Source organism: Pagrus pagrus, assembly GCF_965226575.1.
Source record: "Pagrus pagrus genome assembly, chromosome: 16".
Lineage (NCBI taxonomy): Eukaryota > Metazoa > Chordata > Actinopteri > Spariformes > Sparidae > Pagrus > Pagrus pagrus.
This window is the reverse complement of record NC_140200.1, coordinates 13,441,437-13,459,603: the sequence shown is the minus strand read 5'-3', so window position 1 is coordinate 13,459,603 and position 18,167 is coordinate 13,441,437. Positions and strand designations below refer to the sequence as shown.

Below are 18,167 nucleotides of genomic sequence, written 5' to 3'. Positions count from 1 at the left end.
AGTTAGGTCTCCTCAACTGCAGTTTGAACGCAGTCTGGGTTTAATCCGGGAGTTTCACCCCAAAATCAGGAATGAGACAGAGACTGTCTGAAAAAGTGACATCTACCTACTCTCACTCAAATTATAGTGATTTGTTTTGGACAACAGCCAAGGTAAGCCCTCAGTCAGCATACAGATAACACACATTACAGTATGGTATACGGCTGAGACACTGAGGGAGTGTTCACAGCTGCAGTTTGGTTCATTTGACCAGAGTCGTGAGAATTTGCGGGAAGGAATTATCTCCTTTCCTTTCATAAAGGATGATTCAGTGTTAGCTTTGCTAAAAGAGATAAGAAAGGAAGCACTGAAGAAGCTTTATTTAGAGAATTCAACCAGCTCTTATCACGGCTGCCACCCAGATACCGCCGGCTCTTTTCACTCAGAATCCATCGAAGCAAAAAGACTATTCAACCACAGTCTGTGTGTGGCACACTGAAAGAAGTATTTCCGGATTTTAAAGCAAAGGATTCGTTTGGAGGGGATTGACAGAATGGTAGGAGACAATAACAGTGGCAGGATTTGGACTTTGGAAAGACAAAAGTGTTCTGGTCCAGTTTGTGTTGCAAACATCCTGCTTTATCAGGACCACATGAACCCACACTCGGAAGCCAAAGAGCTGAGTCAGAGCAAATTGGAAAAAACTAATTTAGCTAGTGTTTGGGCACTTAGTCTCACTCATTACAAGGAAAAGGAAACAACCTCTGTTTTAACTCCTGTTCACTTTCTCCATGACCAACTTGTTCAGGTGGTCACCGGCCCAAATGAACCAGAATCAGAGAAAGAGAAAATCTTAACTGCGTGCAAAACAGTTTTGCGTGACAAGTGTGTTTCTGTTCTCTGTGTGGTACCAGGACACTTACTGACATACCGGGACTTAATTTAGTGTAATATTGCCCCAACAGCAGCCAAATCATTTATTAAGCATTACCTCAGTCAGGATGAGGTCTCCTCCCACACATATCTTGGCAACGAGACAAAAACTTATTTTGATTGGTGCACATTCATATGGTTTATATGCTGGGACTTGACTCAGTTGAGACAAAGCTCGCCTTTAAGGCTACATCCGCTTTGAACACATTTCCCCATCCATCTTGTCAGCGCTTCTGTATTAAGCGCTTTGTTCTTCCGTTTAATTCCCGACAGCGCATTGTTGTTCTCACAAAACCACTGATATGTATAATTTAAACAAAGCTCAAGCTGTATAACATACTTTCCAGCAATTCCCTTTTTAATCACTCCACAGTGAAGCTGTTTCTGTTTACTGCAGCGCGATGCGGGATAATTTACTGTCCTCGCGCTGAACTTGAAACGAGCAGTGCTGAAGAGTTGTTTCCTGTTGTAAACAGCCATCTCTCATCACCAGCAGCACACTGTTGTTCCCCGACATGATGTCAACCTCTGCTTTATGTGTTTGTTTATGTGCTTATTGTATCCAGGGGGAGGGACTCGCACAGTAGGTCCCGTCTTTCATCGCTATCACGTTGTGTCAGGCCAGACCTCACACACCCCACACACATACAGACGCAAACACACATATCCAGAAGTTATCTACGTTACATCTCCAAGCTGTCTGCACCCATTGGCTCTTTAGTTTCACATTTCTTATTAGACCGCAAGAGGAGTCTTGTTAGTACCAGACTTTATAGATGGGATTTACGCTGCTATACATAACCAGCATCGCTCAGCTATTAATGATACATGTCACTCATAAGATAGCTAGATATGATGTTTCAAATGTCGCCGATGCTTTCTTAGCGTGCTAGATGTAAACTGTTCTGTAATGTGAAGCTGGAAAAGCCTCAGTCTCAGTTACCTCTGGGTTTAAATAACCTTCTGTAGGTTGGTTTCTGATGGCTGTTTCTATTTTAGCTGGCGAAATACCAGAATCGTGTCTCTTTTTCTCTGGCAAAGAAATTGTGTCAATCTCTTAGCTGTTTGGTTATCTATAACTTTTGTTACTTGCATTTTATCAAAGCAACACCTAAATGGATTTAGTGAGGGATTTGAAAGGATTTAGATTTGATAAGCGGATTCGAAAAGTGGATTCAGAATTGCTGAAATGCTCTGACTATGCTATGACTTTGACTGATGGCCAATTCGCACATATTGCAACTTTAAAGGAAAACAGAAGATGATTCTGTTTTACTTTGTTTATATTTGACATATATATTTGTTTTATATTGGATATTTGATGATAGTTAAACCTGAAATCATTTGGGTGCTTTGCTGCAAACATTTTATATCTTAAGTATGTCGCAAAACAATACAGGACGTAAAGAATGCACACTTTTATCGACACCCAGTGCCTCTGTGTGTTTTGATGCCACCATGAAATGAATCGAAACGTCTTGACAGTTCACTCCTTTCACAACCTAACTCACAGACTATTCTTTGAATAGCGTCGCCCTCCCCACCCCCTCTCTATTTAGTAGTAGAGAAAAGCAGCCTTATGCCAGGCCCTCGCTGTCCGCCTCGCCGCCTGCCTCCACCGCAGTAGACAAAACAAGCGGGAGGCAGGATTTGTTTAGACAGAGCTCACCTGGCGCACACAGACACAGAAACAGTGATCAGACGAGCCCTGGGGAGGAGCAGAGGCGGCGAGGAGGTGGTGGGGAAAGCCTGTGAGCGTGCGAATGGGGGAAGGGAAGGGGCTGAGAGGGGAGAGCATGGGGTTCAGTGTGCTACTCTTATCCAGGGCCACGCAAAAATCAGAGAGGATTAAGACTCGAGGGGCCTCGAGTAGTGCTCAGTAGTAGGTGGAGGGGTGTGTTTGTGTGTTTGCGTGGGGGTAGCGGGCAGTTAGGGGGAGCTTAATCCAGGACTTGCCCATAGGGTGATAGCATAGGTGGATTTGTGTCAGGCAGCTTAGAGCACTGGCTCAGAGGGAAGCAATCAGCTGATCTGTCACCATGGAAGGATCAAACTCTCCAGTGTTTTATATCACAAGATTAAATGGTTAAAGGATTTCATCAATATATATTTAGAAGGGCTTCAACCAGGACTGGGCAATAAATCTGTATTATATCGTTATCGTGACAAATGTCAATATATATTGTCTAAGAGTTTGGATATCGTGATTTTGCATAAGTGTTGTACCAGACTTAATATTGGTGTCGAGATGTTTTGTGACATGTGAGTTTGTTGCCCCACGAATGAAGTGCTTTTGAGGAGCTCTAACTTCAGCTATTGTAAGAAATCTAACCACTGTTTTTCCATTTACACCTACGTGAAGGAAGTTATGTTTTTGCCAATGTCTGTTTGTTCACTGGTTGGTTGGTTTGTCAGCATGATTACAAAAAACCTACATAACGATTTCCACAACAATTGGATGGATGATTGGTCTCGGCCCAAAATAGACCCCATTAACTTCTGGTGAGGATTTAATCATTTAAAAAGCCGAAGGCATGAAATGTTTGCCACTTTTGCTTGACGAATTATTTATATGATTAATCGTTTAGCAAAATATTTGCTGATTGATTTTCTGTGGAAGATTTCATTCACTGACAGCTTGCCTGTTTGTTTCAGTTGTAATCGTTTGATCAATCATTTTTTCTTCCTGGAACAAAAATATGGCTGTAGAGACATTGACCAAAGACCAAGTATTTATGTAATGTGTTAAAACAATGAACACGGGATAGTTATTGTAAGAACCCTCTTTTGCACGTTAAATTATGCCGTTTCTTTGGATTGTAGAGCTTTTCACAATAAAGAAAAGGATCTAATTATGGTTAAAGTGATCGTCACAATTATTCAGCTCACAATTTAATTCATTACAATTATCCAGCTGTCTCTGAGAACAAATTAGGTTGACTGCACGTTAACGCCTTAAACCGACTGAAAACTATTTTACCTCACGAGTGTGCTTTACGGTTCACATCTTTTCATCAAGGGTAACTGAAGAAAAACAGGAGATCTAAATGAAAAACATCAAAACTGATAAAAATCAACTATATCTTCAAAATTCATGACCTAAAAAATGGCCTTCTGTTGACTTTTCCTTCTTCCTTTCCTGACATTGGTCAACACGTGTGATGAGGTTCGACAGGGGGGGAACAAAGAGCAAGATGGATGATGGCTCCCCCTCACCACACACTCACAGTTACTATGGGTTGACCTCAGTTGACCCCTTGGCCCTTCAACAGCCTCACATCCCATTGACTGGGGTTAAATAGGGTTTTTGCCTGCAGGGTTTTATGACACAGAAAGAGAAGAAGAGTGGCTTCACTGTAACATTTTTTGCCGTAAACAATGCAGCGATTCTAAAATGTTCTACGGTTAAAAGAAACACACAATACCACATCTGTGTTTTGTTTGCTTGCAGATGAAGCCAGACGAAAGGTCCAGGTGTAGAAAAAAAAGAAAAAGCTCGCCTCCTGTTATTGTTTCGGCCTTTCTCCAAACAGTCCTGCATTCATCACTTAATTTTCCCTTCGCAAACACGTGTTGACAAAAATGATCATCTGTTTTCTGTCTCTGTCAGCAGTTGACGGCATCCAGCAGGAGACAGAAAGGCAGAAATCACAGCCAGTACTTAGACACACCCGCCAAAAAGTACGAAGACCTTGTTTATGTAGTTTGGGGGAAGAAGAGAAAAGATCTTTATTGACTGATTTTCTTTTCTACCTAAACAAACTAAACAAACAACTCTCTCTGCTGTCATGACTGAATAAACTAAATACACAAACTGACCTGGCATTTGAGCTCATGAAATGATGGCAACGATTTATCAGTGTCTTCAGATCCACTTATGAATGAAATAACTGACCGCTTCAGCTCTATTTTACTGTTAAAACATATCAGGTACCAGGTGCAGGTGTGGTCTGGATTTGCACAATAAAAGCAATTAAGCAAGACATACATTTCTGCTAATGGATGCTCTGCTGCTAGCTGTCTGATGAAGAACAGTTACATAACGAGCTGAGCACTCACCACATAACCTAAACAAATACATACAGGAGAGGAGACAATATGGGTACAAAAATCAACAATCGAGTCTTGATAGCTTGTCAAATGAAGAGCATTAAAGGCGCAATACGTACAAATTTCAGTGTAAAGCATTTTAAAATGTATTAAAATGATCCATGTTTGGCGTTATACCAAATATGTCTATGTTTAGTGTGTAGCAGAGATATCGACTGAGGTAAGCACGCTAGCCCTGGGCCTGAATACCTCTTTCTTCCGACGATTCAAAGCTCCTGCGCTGGCAGTGTCAACACCAAGGTGCCCTCCAGCCCTCCAGCTAGCTGCACGGCTAACTGAGCTAACAAGCTAACAGCAGCTACAGGTTCTCCAAGCCTTTGAAATGTCAAAGAATTTTGAAAGAATGCTCGTCACAATTTCCCAGAGACCAACGAGATATCCTCAAATGGCTTCTTTTGTCCAAACAAAAGTCCAAAACCCAAAGAAAAGCAGCATCATCACGTTTGAGAAGCTGGAACAACGGATGTTTGACATTTTTGCTCGAAAAAGAGACTTAAACTATCGACCAAGCATCAAAATTGTCGGCAAATAATTTCATTTCAATTGAGTAATTGATCCATCAACTTGTCGTTGCAGCTCTTCTTGCTACGTCTGTTAGCCCCGGGGCTAACAAGTGTGCACAGCTCGCTCCATACCTCTAATTAGCCACTCAGGCGGCTGTATAATAGAAGATGATAACAGGGGAAGAGAACAAATTAAATTACCCACCAACATACTGTAGTTTGTTTCCATTGCTGCAGTGCGCTCAAGGACGCTGCTGAAATACGAAACTGCCATTACACCAGTTTACAAATGATCCAGAAACAAGACACATGGAGAAGCGTGAACCAAAAATAGTGTGTGATAAAATGAATTAATCTTATGACACTTGAATCTACAGTTGGTTTCATTCAACACACTGGCAGATGCTCACTGATGTGACCAGATAGTCCACTATCACTGATCCAACCATGTGACAGATGTTGAATTAAAACCCACCACTCCTGTCACCCTGCACCCTGGCAGCACCTGTCAATCACAGCACTCCCCTCAGTCTCCAGGGAGACTCCAGCTGGTCGAGAATGTGAGGACTGAAGGATTTCTTTGTCCCTGAGGTATTCTGAGCCTGTCCCCTTTTGTCTAATTTCATTCACAGGTCAGCATTTCTGTAAATGCAACAACAAAAATTGCATCTGGGGACTCCATTTCAACACCGGCGTCCCCTGAGGGCCTACGGGGGAAACAATCTGATCTCAGCTCCACGAGAAGGACAGGAAAATCTCAACATGATCCTTCTGGAGAGCAAAGTTTGCACACTGAAAAGTCCAGAGGTAAAACTTGCACCAAAGCTGAGATTTCAACAAATGAACTCCCGCCTATGACACAGTATCCAAGTAGCAAATCTAATCTGGACTCAGCTGCTTTAATTAACTGCTCAATCCCAGGAATTAAGACCAAACCAGCCACCACTGACACATCCCTCCCAATTACAGCCACACAACCCCGTTAACAGCCCCTCACCACTCTATGATCTTTAGCAGCTCATTAGGCAGCAACACGGACACATGTTCGCACACAGGAACATACGCAGAGGGCATCTCACATACATCTGCTCTTTAGCACCTTTTTCCCCACAGCGTTGGTCTGCTCCTTTCCAGCCATTAGACCCATTAGAGGCCAATTAACACCGACACAAAGCTCCCTTCCTGTTTTATGGCACTGTAAACAAAACCTGCAGGCTCGCCTTTGGGCTCAGCAGAGCTCAATAGCCTATAATACAGCACAGAATAACTCATTAGTTTAGTAATATGCTGCCTTTTCTAAGCAGATATAAAGGCCTGCAGATTCAGGTCACAGAGGATGGTGCTTAGCAGTTAAAGGCAGGTTCCCACGTTATGATATGAGCACTTGCTTTGACTTTAAATATGATTGTGTGCATAATGATAAAAACTGATATGTAGTCGGCACTTGCTTTCTTCTCTTGGCTGTAAATGACAGCACTTGCTCCAGACAATAGTTCCCATCTAGTGACACATTAACCCATTTATCTCAACGGCATCAATAGATATGAGCTGCAGATAGTGTGCCCTGCTGATAACAACCAGCCCTTACAGCCAGATGGCTGAAGTTAAAGGGGAACCTGTTGCTCCAAGTGCCTCATGTGGGTCATTCTCCACAAAATTGTGCCAGAATACGCGCGATCGGGGTCTTTCAAGCTGCGTTTTGTGGAGTAAACATCTGAGTGCGCATGCTGCAGCACGCCACAGGCACGGGTCGTCCTGAGAGGAAGAGGCTGATGCGACACTGAAATCACTCCTCGGTTGTTGTTGGAGACGTTAAAAAAAACACGCGTAATGACTTAAATTTCATCCCCTAGGCTGCAGAACGTGTATTTCCCACGCGTAAAAACAGGATGGAGCGTAAACGAGGCGACACAAGCAGACTAAAACAAGCGCTGATCACCGTTTCAACCCTTTTAAAACAGCTCCACACTACTTTCACCCCACCTGAAAAGTCTGAGGATCCCTTGGTGAGGTCGCAGAGGACGGTCAGACACGTTATTCCCAACAGGAGCGCATAAGTGACGGCTGAGAGAGTCCCATCTGAGCAGAACATCCTTGAAGCCTCAAAGTTTTGGACTTTCTCCGTAGCATCAGAAAGTCCAGCAGCAGCATTAGGGGGGGTTCAGATTCTGGTGTGCGGTCCCATCATGTCTCTATTGTCTCCGCCTCATCCTCCTCCAGAGTGAGACCGGGATCGGGGTTCCTCCGGGGGCTGGAGCAGTGCTCTCTCCGCTGCCGCTGCTCTCTGAGAGCATTTCTAACTGCGTGTTGTGCTGTGTGGAGGGAGGCAGCCCACCTGGAGGACCGCCGCTCCCCTGCATGGTCTCAAAGACCCGGAGTTCCCTACCAGACACATGCAATAATCCAACAGCACTGTCATCTGTCCCCCGATGAGCACTATTTCATACCATATGCGCATTTTTTTTTCATAGTTTTGTGCTTGTAAGTAAAATAATGGATTCAGAATTATTTTTTTATGTGAAATTGAGTATCCAGTATTTAAAGGTGCACTATGTAGTTTTATGGAAGAGATTTTAATCAGAAGGGCAAGATCTTCATTTGCAGATTTTTGTATGCCTTAACAAACTAAATTAACACATCATCTTTGTTTTCATGACTGAATAAGCAAACTGACCTTAAAGGACTTTGTTTATATTTGGCGGACCCTGCCACCTAGGTAGCTTAGGGACCTTATTTTCCTCTGAGAACAGCTTGTTTATTCAGTTATGGGGAAAAAAATAATATTTCTTAGTTTGTATTATTACCTTGTTAATTTTCTAAATATTAAAATTCTGAATTTGGATTTCTTCTCCAACACTACATAGTGCCCCTTTAATGTGTGTTACTGGTACCGAAATAGAGGATCTCCATACTTCTTTCTTATTGAGTTCTTGGAGGAATAAAGTTAAATATCGCTTTAAAAAGCTGGCTGGGACAATCTATAAATGCAGAAAAAGAAATCAGAAAGCTTAAATTACTCTCCTTGAGTGATAACACACAGCAGCTAGACAACAATATAAATGCCAACAGTACAAATAGCTTACATAATATATCTAAAGACAACAAAGTATTTTGTTGCAGAAAAAATATGGAAGATGACACTCACAAGTGCTGACAAAATAAAACAATGAAACAGACAGGTTTTTGGAATAGAAGCACTTCCACTATCACCACAATCATTATCAGACATCATCAACATCTACATAAACTTAATAGGCCTTCTTAAATCACTATCTCTGCTTTACAATTTGCTTATTAATCGTGGTAAAGGCAATTATAGGCAATGGTCGTGTGTAAATCACACAGGCAGGTTGGCTATGGTTGTCATCTAAATATGTCAAGCCTTTTAATTTAATCTGATATAGTTTAATTTGATTCGTCGCAGTATTTAGTTGCCATTTCCTATTTATTTCTAATTTAGGGACCACATGTGCACTTGAAATATGTAATCTTGTGGACGGTCCATCCTTTATATATTTTTACTGTTGTTATACTAAGCTGCCATTTCCTATTTATTTCTGGTTTAAAGCCCACTTCTGCACTTGAAATAGGTCAAAATGAGCTCGTGTAAAGGGGACAGAACAGTTGCGCCATCTTGTGGACTGAGGGCCACATTGCGATCCGGACAAATCGCGTTTGAATGACATTTTGACCACCACGGCTTCCGTTCTACTTGCGCGTGTGTCTACAGAAGGTCAGACATGGCAGCCTGTGTGAAAGGGCTCGACAAATTCATGTTCTCGCTGAGGTTATTACGAAACCTCCAGCTCCAAAATGAACGTAAGTAAACCGTACAAGCTCTACTTTCACCACTTAACGTTATAGTTTGCTGTCAGGCTTCGAAGATATGTTGTAGCGACAATTTACATCCGCTAGCTGCGAGCTAACGTGGCTAGCTAACGGTAGACTGTTAGCGTTAGCTCTCTTCACCCTGACTTTGCTTTAACTTTATGGATAAAATGTGCCATTTTCTTGTTATTTCCAGGGTTCCTGTCCACCTCTGTGTGTCGTTTTGCTGCAGGAGGGTTCATCCCTCCATCTAAACCTGTCATCCTAGATAAAACACAGACTGTGGCGTCTACGCGAAAGTATGATCAGCATAATAAGCACACTACTGACACTCATTGATACACGTACTAAAGCTGCAAAGGAAGTGAAATATGTGTCTTAAAGTCATGTCTCTCCCTCTCAGGCATCTGAGCCCAGAGTTCATCCCTCCCAGACAGAGAACGAACCCGTTCAAGTTTTTCATTGAGAGGAAAGACATGATCCGCAGGAGGAAAGTGCTCAATATCCCTGAATTCTACGTAGGTAAGAAACCCATTGATATACTCAGCAGGTACATGCCTTAATGTGAGGGAAGAGGTTTAGGATGACCAAACAGTTTCCTTCTCTCATCCTCAAACCTGGAGAATTTGACATTTAAGTTAAACAGCTCAACCTAGCTCCATTCTGGACCGAAGTGTTTCTGTGTCTCAGCTGTTATGATCCAGACTGAAACCAGAGGCTCTCTGACCAGGCCTTTTTTAGCAGTGCCCATTAACATCGTCAAAAATATGGATTTAACAATACATATCAATTCTGAATATATGAAATGGTTTCAATACTCGCTTTCTGCATTATAGATGTACAGATACAGGCTGCGCTCTCTCGCAGGGTCAGCTCATTTGTATTGTTATGGTGTGAGCTCATTAAAGATGGCAAGTTCAGAGCCTCCGCAACCTGTTTTGGTTTACAAAGTAAACAGAAGGAGTGCTGTTTGGAAATGCATTTGAGGCGACTGAACCAGGAGGGGGTACAAATGAAATGTGCTAACACAACTTTAGCAAAGCACCAGAAGGATCGACACATCAACCTCTATAAAGGATTCTGAGGTTTGATAAAGCCCCATTTCAAAATCACTTAAGCGTTCAATGTGACGGCCAAGTAAACTGTTTTTGATTAGTGTGATATCCTGTTGTTGGCTATACAGCTATTTGTAATCCTCAAAGCTACGATAATCCCCCTCAGAGCTGTCAGCCCTGAGGAACATCAGCAGCACACCTCAGCAGAGTTTCAGTTCATAGGAAAAGACTTTGACTATGGTCTGAAGTGCATTAACTTAGATGCTGTTTATGCTTAACACAAAGTACACAAGCATTGTTATATGTATCTTTTAATGAAAATTAAAGATCTATGCCCTCAATGTGGTGTCAGTTTTCAAATGGTATGACAAATGGTTTGGAATATCAATATTTTTTAAGGTATTGTACAGTTACAATTTCCATTATCATGATGACACCATCATGACCATCACCTTGTCAGGGGAAGGGGAACTTACAGTTGTGGAACTTAACCAGTCTTGTATTTTCAATCCCTCATCAAAACTGCTTTTATCCCAGGCATTCTCCAGTATTTATCGTTATTCTTTCCTATGGTACAGTGTTACCATTATTTTACCTCTTTATTTACCAAAAACTTTGCAAATATAAATGGTGTCTTTGAAATAAAGTTTCAAGGACATCAAACACTGATGACCTGGGAATTGGATTCAACTACTAACTATCTTCCGAATTGCACTTTAAAATGGTGTAAATCATTCTGCTTGTTTTAAGGGAGTATCCTGGCAGTGACCATGGCCGACCCTAATGCCAGTGGGAAAGCAAACCGCTTTGTTGGCATCTGTATCCAGAGGGGTGGACATGGGCTGGGAGCCACATTTGTCGTGAGGAACATCATTGACAACCAAGGTGAGGTGTCATTACTGATCCAACAAAGACTAATGGTCACACAGTTTGTTACTGTGCCCATCGATAACTTGGTTGATGAAGATGAAAGGCTGTTTTCATTTCACCCAACAAGTGATTCTTAACATGTTCAACAAAGTGAACCAGGTGGACTTCAGGTAAAACACCCATTTCAATCATGTTTTTCTTGGCTCAGGTGTGGAGATCTGCTATGAGCTGTACAGCCCTCGTATCCAGCAGATTGAAGTGCTGAAGCTGGAGAAGAGGCTGGATGACAATCTGATGTACCTGAGAGACGCTCTGCCGGAGTACAGCACTGTGGACCCGGACATGAAGCCGGAGCCCTGCTCCCCCACAGGAGAGGTGCCTGTCAGCACGGTGAGAGAACATTGAGATGGAGACTCATCTGTTGTACTTAATATTATTAAAGCTCATTTCTATAAAGCTGCTTGTATTATTATTCATATTAATGCAGGTATTTTTTTCTAGTAATAGTGATAGAAACCCTGCCTTTTGTAGGTGGTTTGATCTAAACCTTTGAACTTCTTAACCTTTGATATGAGTGTTGATAACTGATAACTGTTGATATATTCTGGTTTCTTTACTCCTCTATGACAGTAAACTGAAAATATTTAAGTTCTGGACAAAACAATACACTTGAGGACGTCATCCTGGGCTTTTGGAAATACTAATCAAGATTTTTCACCATTTTATAGACCAAACAACTAATGGATCAATCGAGTCAGTTTTATCAATAATGATATAATCACTAGTTACAGCTCAAGTTAAATCCATAACCAACAAAAAGCAAACAAAGTGTGAAAAACAGGAATCTAAATGATTAAACATTTCTGTCTTTTCACCAGCTGAAGGTAAGGATGCGCCCAAAGCCATGGTCCAAACGCTGGGAACGACCAAAGTTCAACATCCAGGGAATACGGTTCGATCGGTCCCTGACCCCAGAGAAGATGGAGCATGCCCAGAAGTGGGCAGAGCCTTGGCGGGAGTACGACATGCTGAAGGAGTATGACACATCCAAACTGGAAGAGCAGATCCTCAGTGAGGTCCAGCAGGAGATGAGCAAGTGAGGGAGTTTTACGATCAACAGACTTTTTCACGACTAGGAAATGACTGAAACATGGAGGTTTGCAGGGATGTCTAACACTCTGCTGGTGATCAGTTGAAGTTAATCCTGATGGTTTACTTCAGTCACACCAATGTATATAAGGAGGAACCAAAATGGAAACCGGTGTTGTACTTGGAGGAATCATGCCGCCTTCTCTTTGTCTCGTCAGTCTGCTGTCCATCACGAGTTGTTAATGTAACTGGACTTAGTTATGACATTTACTCCATCCATTAAGTGGTTTCTATAATAAACGCTATTAAACCTTACAAGCTTTTGATTTTTATTTTTTCTCCCCCCTCAAATGTTGTGTTTCTGTTTGGTTTTATAGCTGTACTTGCTATGGAGTAAAGAAGTGTTGACACTAGGTGGCACTATCCCTCCATAAATGTCACGTCCATCAGCAGTTGCATAAGCAAACCTTTGTTGTGTCCTACAGTGTTTTTAGGGAAACTCCTGCCATGCTAAAACAAACAGTTTATTATTTTAGTTCTGTTTCTAAAGAGCAGTTTCTCTCAGTTATCTGGTTTTGGACCTTTATAAAAAGTATTTTACATGTCACAGATTTTAGAGGCTTCTGGGTTTAACTTCATCAAGATTTCCTGATAAATCAGTAAACCTGCTTCTTGGAACATGCCGCTGTATCCTGCACTTTGAAAAAAAACAACCCTGGTTTTCAGGGACCGTACACCAAGGACACCCGGTAGTGTTTTACTGTTGTGGATGGAAAATTGTGGTGTCGAGATGGTATGTTAGAGCGTCAGTTGGGTAGTATAAAAACACTTGGACTCCTGATGTTATGTCTGCGCTCTCTCTCTCTCACCGTGTGTGTGTGTGTGTGTGTGTGTGTATAAACATGCTGAATGAGTCCCTGCACTCTAATTTCTCCATATTACAGGATGAGACGCGGAGAAAATGGTCTCTAATACAGGAGTAGCAGATGTTTACTGAGCTCATTATGGACCACACAGAGTTCCTGTGTGGAGATAGAGACGAATGCAGAGTGATTATTCCTGTTAGGTTTAACTAATGGAATGGAAGAAGTGCAGTTAACCTTTCAAGAAATTCACGCTATTGGGTTGAGTTAATGGTTTGGATTAATTTATCTAAATTTGCACCTGTTGAAAAGCTAAGTCCCAGGCTCTCTTCAGTGTGTTTAGTCCTGCTGTTGACACTGCCCAATCAGACCTGACCTGCAGCAAAGAAAACCAACCTCATCTGTATCTGTGTACAGTAGTTTGAGAGCCAGTCCTGCACATTGTCATTACACTACCCACTGAACCAGCTGGCCCTTTCACCTTTTCATTTTTTTTTTTTTTTTGTTACTCTCAGTACTTCTGTTTGGGACTGATTGATGTTCACGTGCGGAGGCGGTAACAGAAATGTTTATGCTACAGCACATTGCCCGATTCTTTAGAAGCATTCCTCTGCGACACCACTGGACCTGTAAACCAGCTTAAACCGCAGAGTTACTCAGTCTGAGTTACTGCTCCAAGGAAACTTCCTGCCTCAGTGTGTGTTTTTGTATGTGTGTGTGCTTCAGGATCTCAACTGTATGTGCCTCCCATGCCCTCAGGTTGACTTCTCTGCACCTGGAGTGAAGTTAAAGCCCCTTGGCTGGGAAAGAAGATCAAACACCAGCTCTCTCTCTCTCACACACACACACACACACACACACGTAGACTTGTAGACAGGCTATCATATCAGCCTTCACAGACAGACACCTCAAACAGTGCCAACTGTAAACGTCTGGGACAGCCTTTCTGTCAATCCTCATGTGAAACAAGATACGCTCCACTCACCGTTGCCGTGGAATCGGGGTGGGGCATGCAGGTTCTGAGCAGCCCGTAATCCCACCCCTCAATGGCGGTCGACTGTAAAGCATGGTGGGCCGATGATAGCTACAGTGCCACACCACTACGAAGGTCAGTGCTGGAATGTAGGGAGGGACACACTCCTCTAATCCCTCTTCCTCCCCATCGCCAGTGCTCCCATGACCTTCATCTCGCTCTCACTCCAAAGGGAGGATAGCGCTGGCTTTGAAAAGGAGCCAGGCTGATGAATTGGAGAGGATGTGATACAGGGTGTGCAGCAACTCCCACATGAGTGAGATTTTGGGGTAATGTCCTCCACCGGCGCAAATGCAGTCTCACTCTCTGAGCCTTTTCGGTGCGTTGATCTCTAACATCTCTGTCACCGCGTGATTTCTTACTCTACTGTCTGCAGGCCTGGGGAAATTAGTTTCACTCTTTCCGTCTCCACCGGGGAGTGTGAACTGTGTTTGAGCTGTCTTTGTGTATGACAAGTGCAATGGGATACTGGGCCACCCATAGGCCCCAGGTAAATTACACCCTGTCACTGTGTGTGTGTACATGTGTGTGTAAGCATGTGTGTACGCGCTACTCGGGGCCACCCGTAGTCCTAGGTAAATTACACACTTGAGTTTCACCATATGTTTCCAGTGAAACGACACGACCGTCTGCTCCTCTCCGACTGTCCCATGGGCCTGACGGGGAGGCTCCTGCTGCCATCACTCTCTCTCACACAGACAACCTGACAGTGCGACAGCTGTTGGGAAACATTACATCGCAAGCAGCTGATGCCTCAAGTCGAACAGGCACATATCGCAGTCATTTTAATAATGTGATCCGGTGTGTGTGTGGAGCGGGTCTGGCTGTGCCGCCAGGGTCATGGGTTCTTTTCCAGTTGGGGCCAAGCATCCTAAAAATGTACGGAAAAAAGTGACCATCAAAGCAGGTGTTCACAGATATCCATAGCGCAGGGGTGACTGGACAAGACAGGACTTATAAAGCACTAAATGTAACCTCCTGCAGAAATATAGTTGATTGTGGAGTGTCATCTCGAGCTGCCAAACCAAATGCCAGTATTTGACCATCTGGAGATGAGACTTAACAATCAGCTGTCTTTCTCCAGGTAGTTACATTTTGTTGCTTTAAAAGAGGACTCCAGCAATTCAGTACTGCACTTCCACTTCAGAGATTAGAGAAAAAAAGGTCCCATAGATCCCGACTTTGAGTAACTAATATGGGTGAAGCACCAAATTATAGTGCATTCATGTGGTGTCGGAATAATTGGAAAAATTAATTTCTGACTAAGAAAATTCACCTGAACACACCGTCAAGTCAAAACGTCAACATTTTGGTACATGATTACCAACTTTGACGTCATGTACACATGAACATGTTGGACAAGAGTAAGTGTTTGGTTGATGGTTCAAAGCGTAGTAAGATCAATGGTATCCATTAGTGTTAGCCATGATATCAAGTCAGGTTAAGGCAATATTTTTATTTTATTTGAGAAACGTACTGGTGTCAGACAAGTAGGACAAAAGTTTGTGAGTGATGTCACTTGAGTAATTTTTCAAAGACTTGACAAAGCTCCTCCCTGAAACACAGAAGACCCGTAAATTTTTCATAGGCTGTGTTGAACATGAGGACTGTAGATTTACAATTTTCAGTCTGTTCCACACACACCATCTCCAACATCATCTCAAATACTCACTCAAGCAACAAATGTGTATTGATTGGCAGCTGTAAATAGTCCCCAGTGAAGGGCGGGGGAGTGAGAAAGCATTGAGAGACAGGTGTTTTCATTTGTTGATGGTAATAAAATACAGTGGTGGAAGGTTACCAAGTACATTTACCCAAGTACTCTACTTTTAATGCAGCTTCTACTCCATTACATTTTGTCTGACAGCTTAGGTTACTAGTTACTCTTCAGATTACAATTTTTTCATCCCCTTCGTGTTCGGTGAGAGCCATGTATATCCAGATGTGTTGATTTTGAATGTTTGTGATAAATCTTCAGCTCGTAAACTATTTAAAAACCCTCTTGGATCAGCTGGAAAATGCATCATCAAAGAATAACATGTTTCCACTAAGCAGTCCAGTTCAGTTTAGTTCAGTTCGTTACACATTTTTTGCGTTTCCATTTTCAAAAGTCGTGGATGGCGCTGAAAGAATCGCTCCACGCTGTCCTGATTTTCTGTTACCCTTCTGTTGAGGCCAAAATGCAAAAAGCTCAGGTGTGATCACAGGAGGATTAAAGACCACAACAGCAGGAGTGGTGCTAATAGAAAAAGCTGGTGATGGTTAGAAAAGATTGACACTGTGTACGGCCATAACTTGGCAAGCATATGAGGAGAGGGATCAACATGGCAAGACTGAAGAAAGGAATGTTTTTCTGAGCTCATGTGGTATTAGCACTTTTACTTAAGTAAAGGATCTGAATATTTCTTCCACCACTACAAAAATGTAAAATATCACAATTATCCTCCTATCCAAGTGTCCCTTTGGCAGCAAAGTCACGATTGCCGCGTAATACCCAATGTGTTCCAGAGAAGTAAAAACTGAAGAAGGTTTAACAGCTCGGGGCCTTGATAAATAGCAGGCCCTCGGTCATATGATCAGAGGAACACTGTGACCAGACCTGGTGCAAATAAATCTTTTGTTTGAAGGTAATCCAGTCAGATGTCAGAAAATCACAGAGGGCCTTTTAAATTCTAGATAGTGTCACGTGTCCCGTACTGTACTGCAGGTAGGAAATTACAATAACTAATCTACGTGATGCCGCGTTTAAAGATGTTTGATTGATTCCTTGCCTGAAGGCCAGACTCGCTGAGATGAGACGAAAAACAAGCCACACCAGCAGCAACAATGTGCGTTTTGATACATTCACCCACAAATGTATTAAGAATTGACATGGTGCCCAGCCCCAGCGGCATTCCTGCACGTATTCAGGTCACAGCTGTCTGAATTTGTCCTTTATGTTTATGTGTCCTCTTCAATCATATCATATTGTGTTTTTTTTCTTCTCTTAGGATGTCCCCGTCCACATGCTGTCCAAAGATAAGAGCACCCAAGGCTGTTTGATGCATTCTTCACATTTCCTTGGTATCACTGCTTGTTCCTGCCACGGCCGAGCGTGTGTGTGTTTTACCAGCTCAGTCAGGACATGCGAGCCGGGTCATAACACAGCACATTATTCCTTATGATGGGTTGTTATTCCTGTTTGGTCATGATGACCCTGTCTGGTACTACACATAAAAAAAACAGAGGGAACAGCCATGTGGTCTGAAAGTATGCCCCGTCTTTGATGTGAGGAAGAAATATTGTGGTTGGGATGCAAGCAGTTTCGTTCCCTCGCCTCTCGGGGGCGCCCTCATCTTTTGTCTCCCCCTGCTCCCGGCTCCCATGCACAGCTGGTCTTCTTCTCTCCTGAGCTGTAATTGCAGCTCTGTCCTGGGAAATAGAGGGAGGAAATCCCAGAGCTTTCGCCGCGCAACAATGACAATAAAACAGAGGTGAGGAAGAGAGGAAGAAAGCGTTTCAGCTGAGATGAAAGAATGAGGGAGGCTTAGGCAGGAGAAGGGAGGTAGGTGGAGGAGTGCCGGTCCAACAGAGGTAGAGATGAAGGAGAAAGCGGTGGGGAGGAGGGATGGTGTTGGTGATGGTAGTAAACGCTTGAGTTTATTAACCTCATTTAGCTGAGAGGCTGAGAGTGAGGGGAAGGGGAGGAGTGGCGTGTTCATACTGTGAATGCAGGGCTGGAGTTGACTAATGAGGGCTGCAAATGCACACACACACACTGCTCTCTGTCTCTCTCTCTCTCTCTCTCACACACACACACACTAGCTCACACTTTCCTTAGCTCATTCCCTTGCTCATACCAGATTCACCTTGATCTGATGCCAAGTATGCAGGCAGAACACACATTCACAGGACTGGGCACCGC

General features: G+C 42.9%; 2 protein-coding genes across 2 annotated transcripts in view; one reads left to right on the top strand and one right to left on the bottom strand.

Annotated features, from left to right (window-relative positions):
* The window catches only part of eva1aa (eva-1 homolog A, regulator of programmed cell death a), a 75,630-nt gene extending 67,873 nt beyond the window's left edge, over positions 1 to 7,757 (bottom strand). Inside the window, exon 1 of the mRNA XM_084376937.1 lies at positions 7,509 to 7,757. Coding sequence (XP_084233063.1) covers positions 7,509 to 7,617 — 109 coding nt within the window. The 5' untranslated portion in view covers positions 7,618 to 7,757. The remainder of the gene's footprint in view (positions 1 to 7,508) is intronic.
* A 1,479-nt stretch (positions 7,758 to 9,236) lies between these two features.
* On the top strand, positions 9,237 to 12,685 carry mrpl19 (mitochondrial ribosomal protein L19). The gene is made up of 6 exons (XM_084377830.1): positions 9,237 to 9,344; positions 9,550 to 9,652; positions 9,757 to 9,875; positions 11,159 to 11,293; positions 11,487 to 11,668; positions 12,157 to 12,685. Exons 1-6 carry the CDS (start codon positions 9,266 to 9,268, stop codon positions 12,376 to 12,378), a joined length of 840 nt encoding a protein of 279 aa, XP_084233956.1. The 5' UTR covers positions 9,237 to 9,265; the 3' UTR covers positions 12,379 to 12,685.
* The last annotated feature ends 5,482 nt before the right edge of the window (positions 12,686 to 18,167 follow it).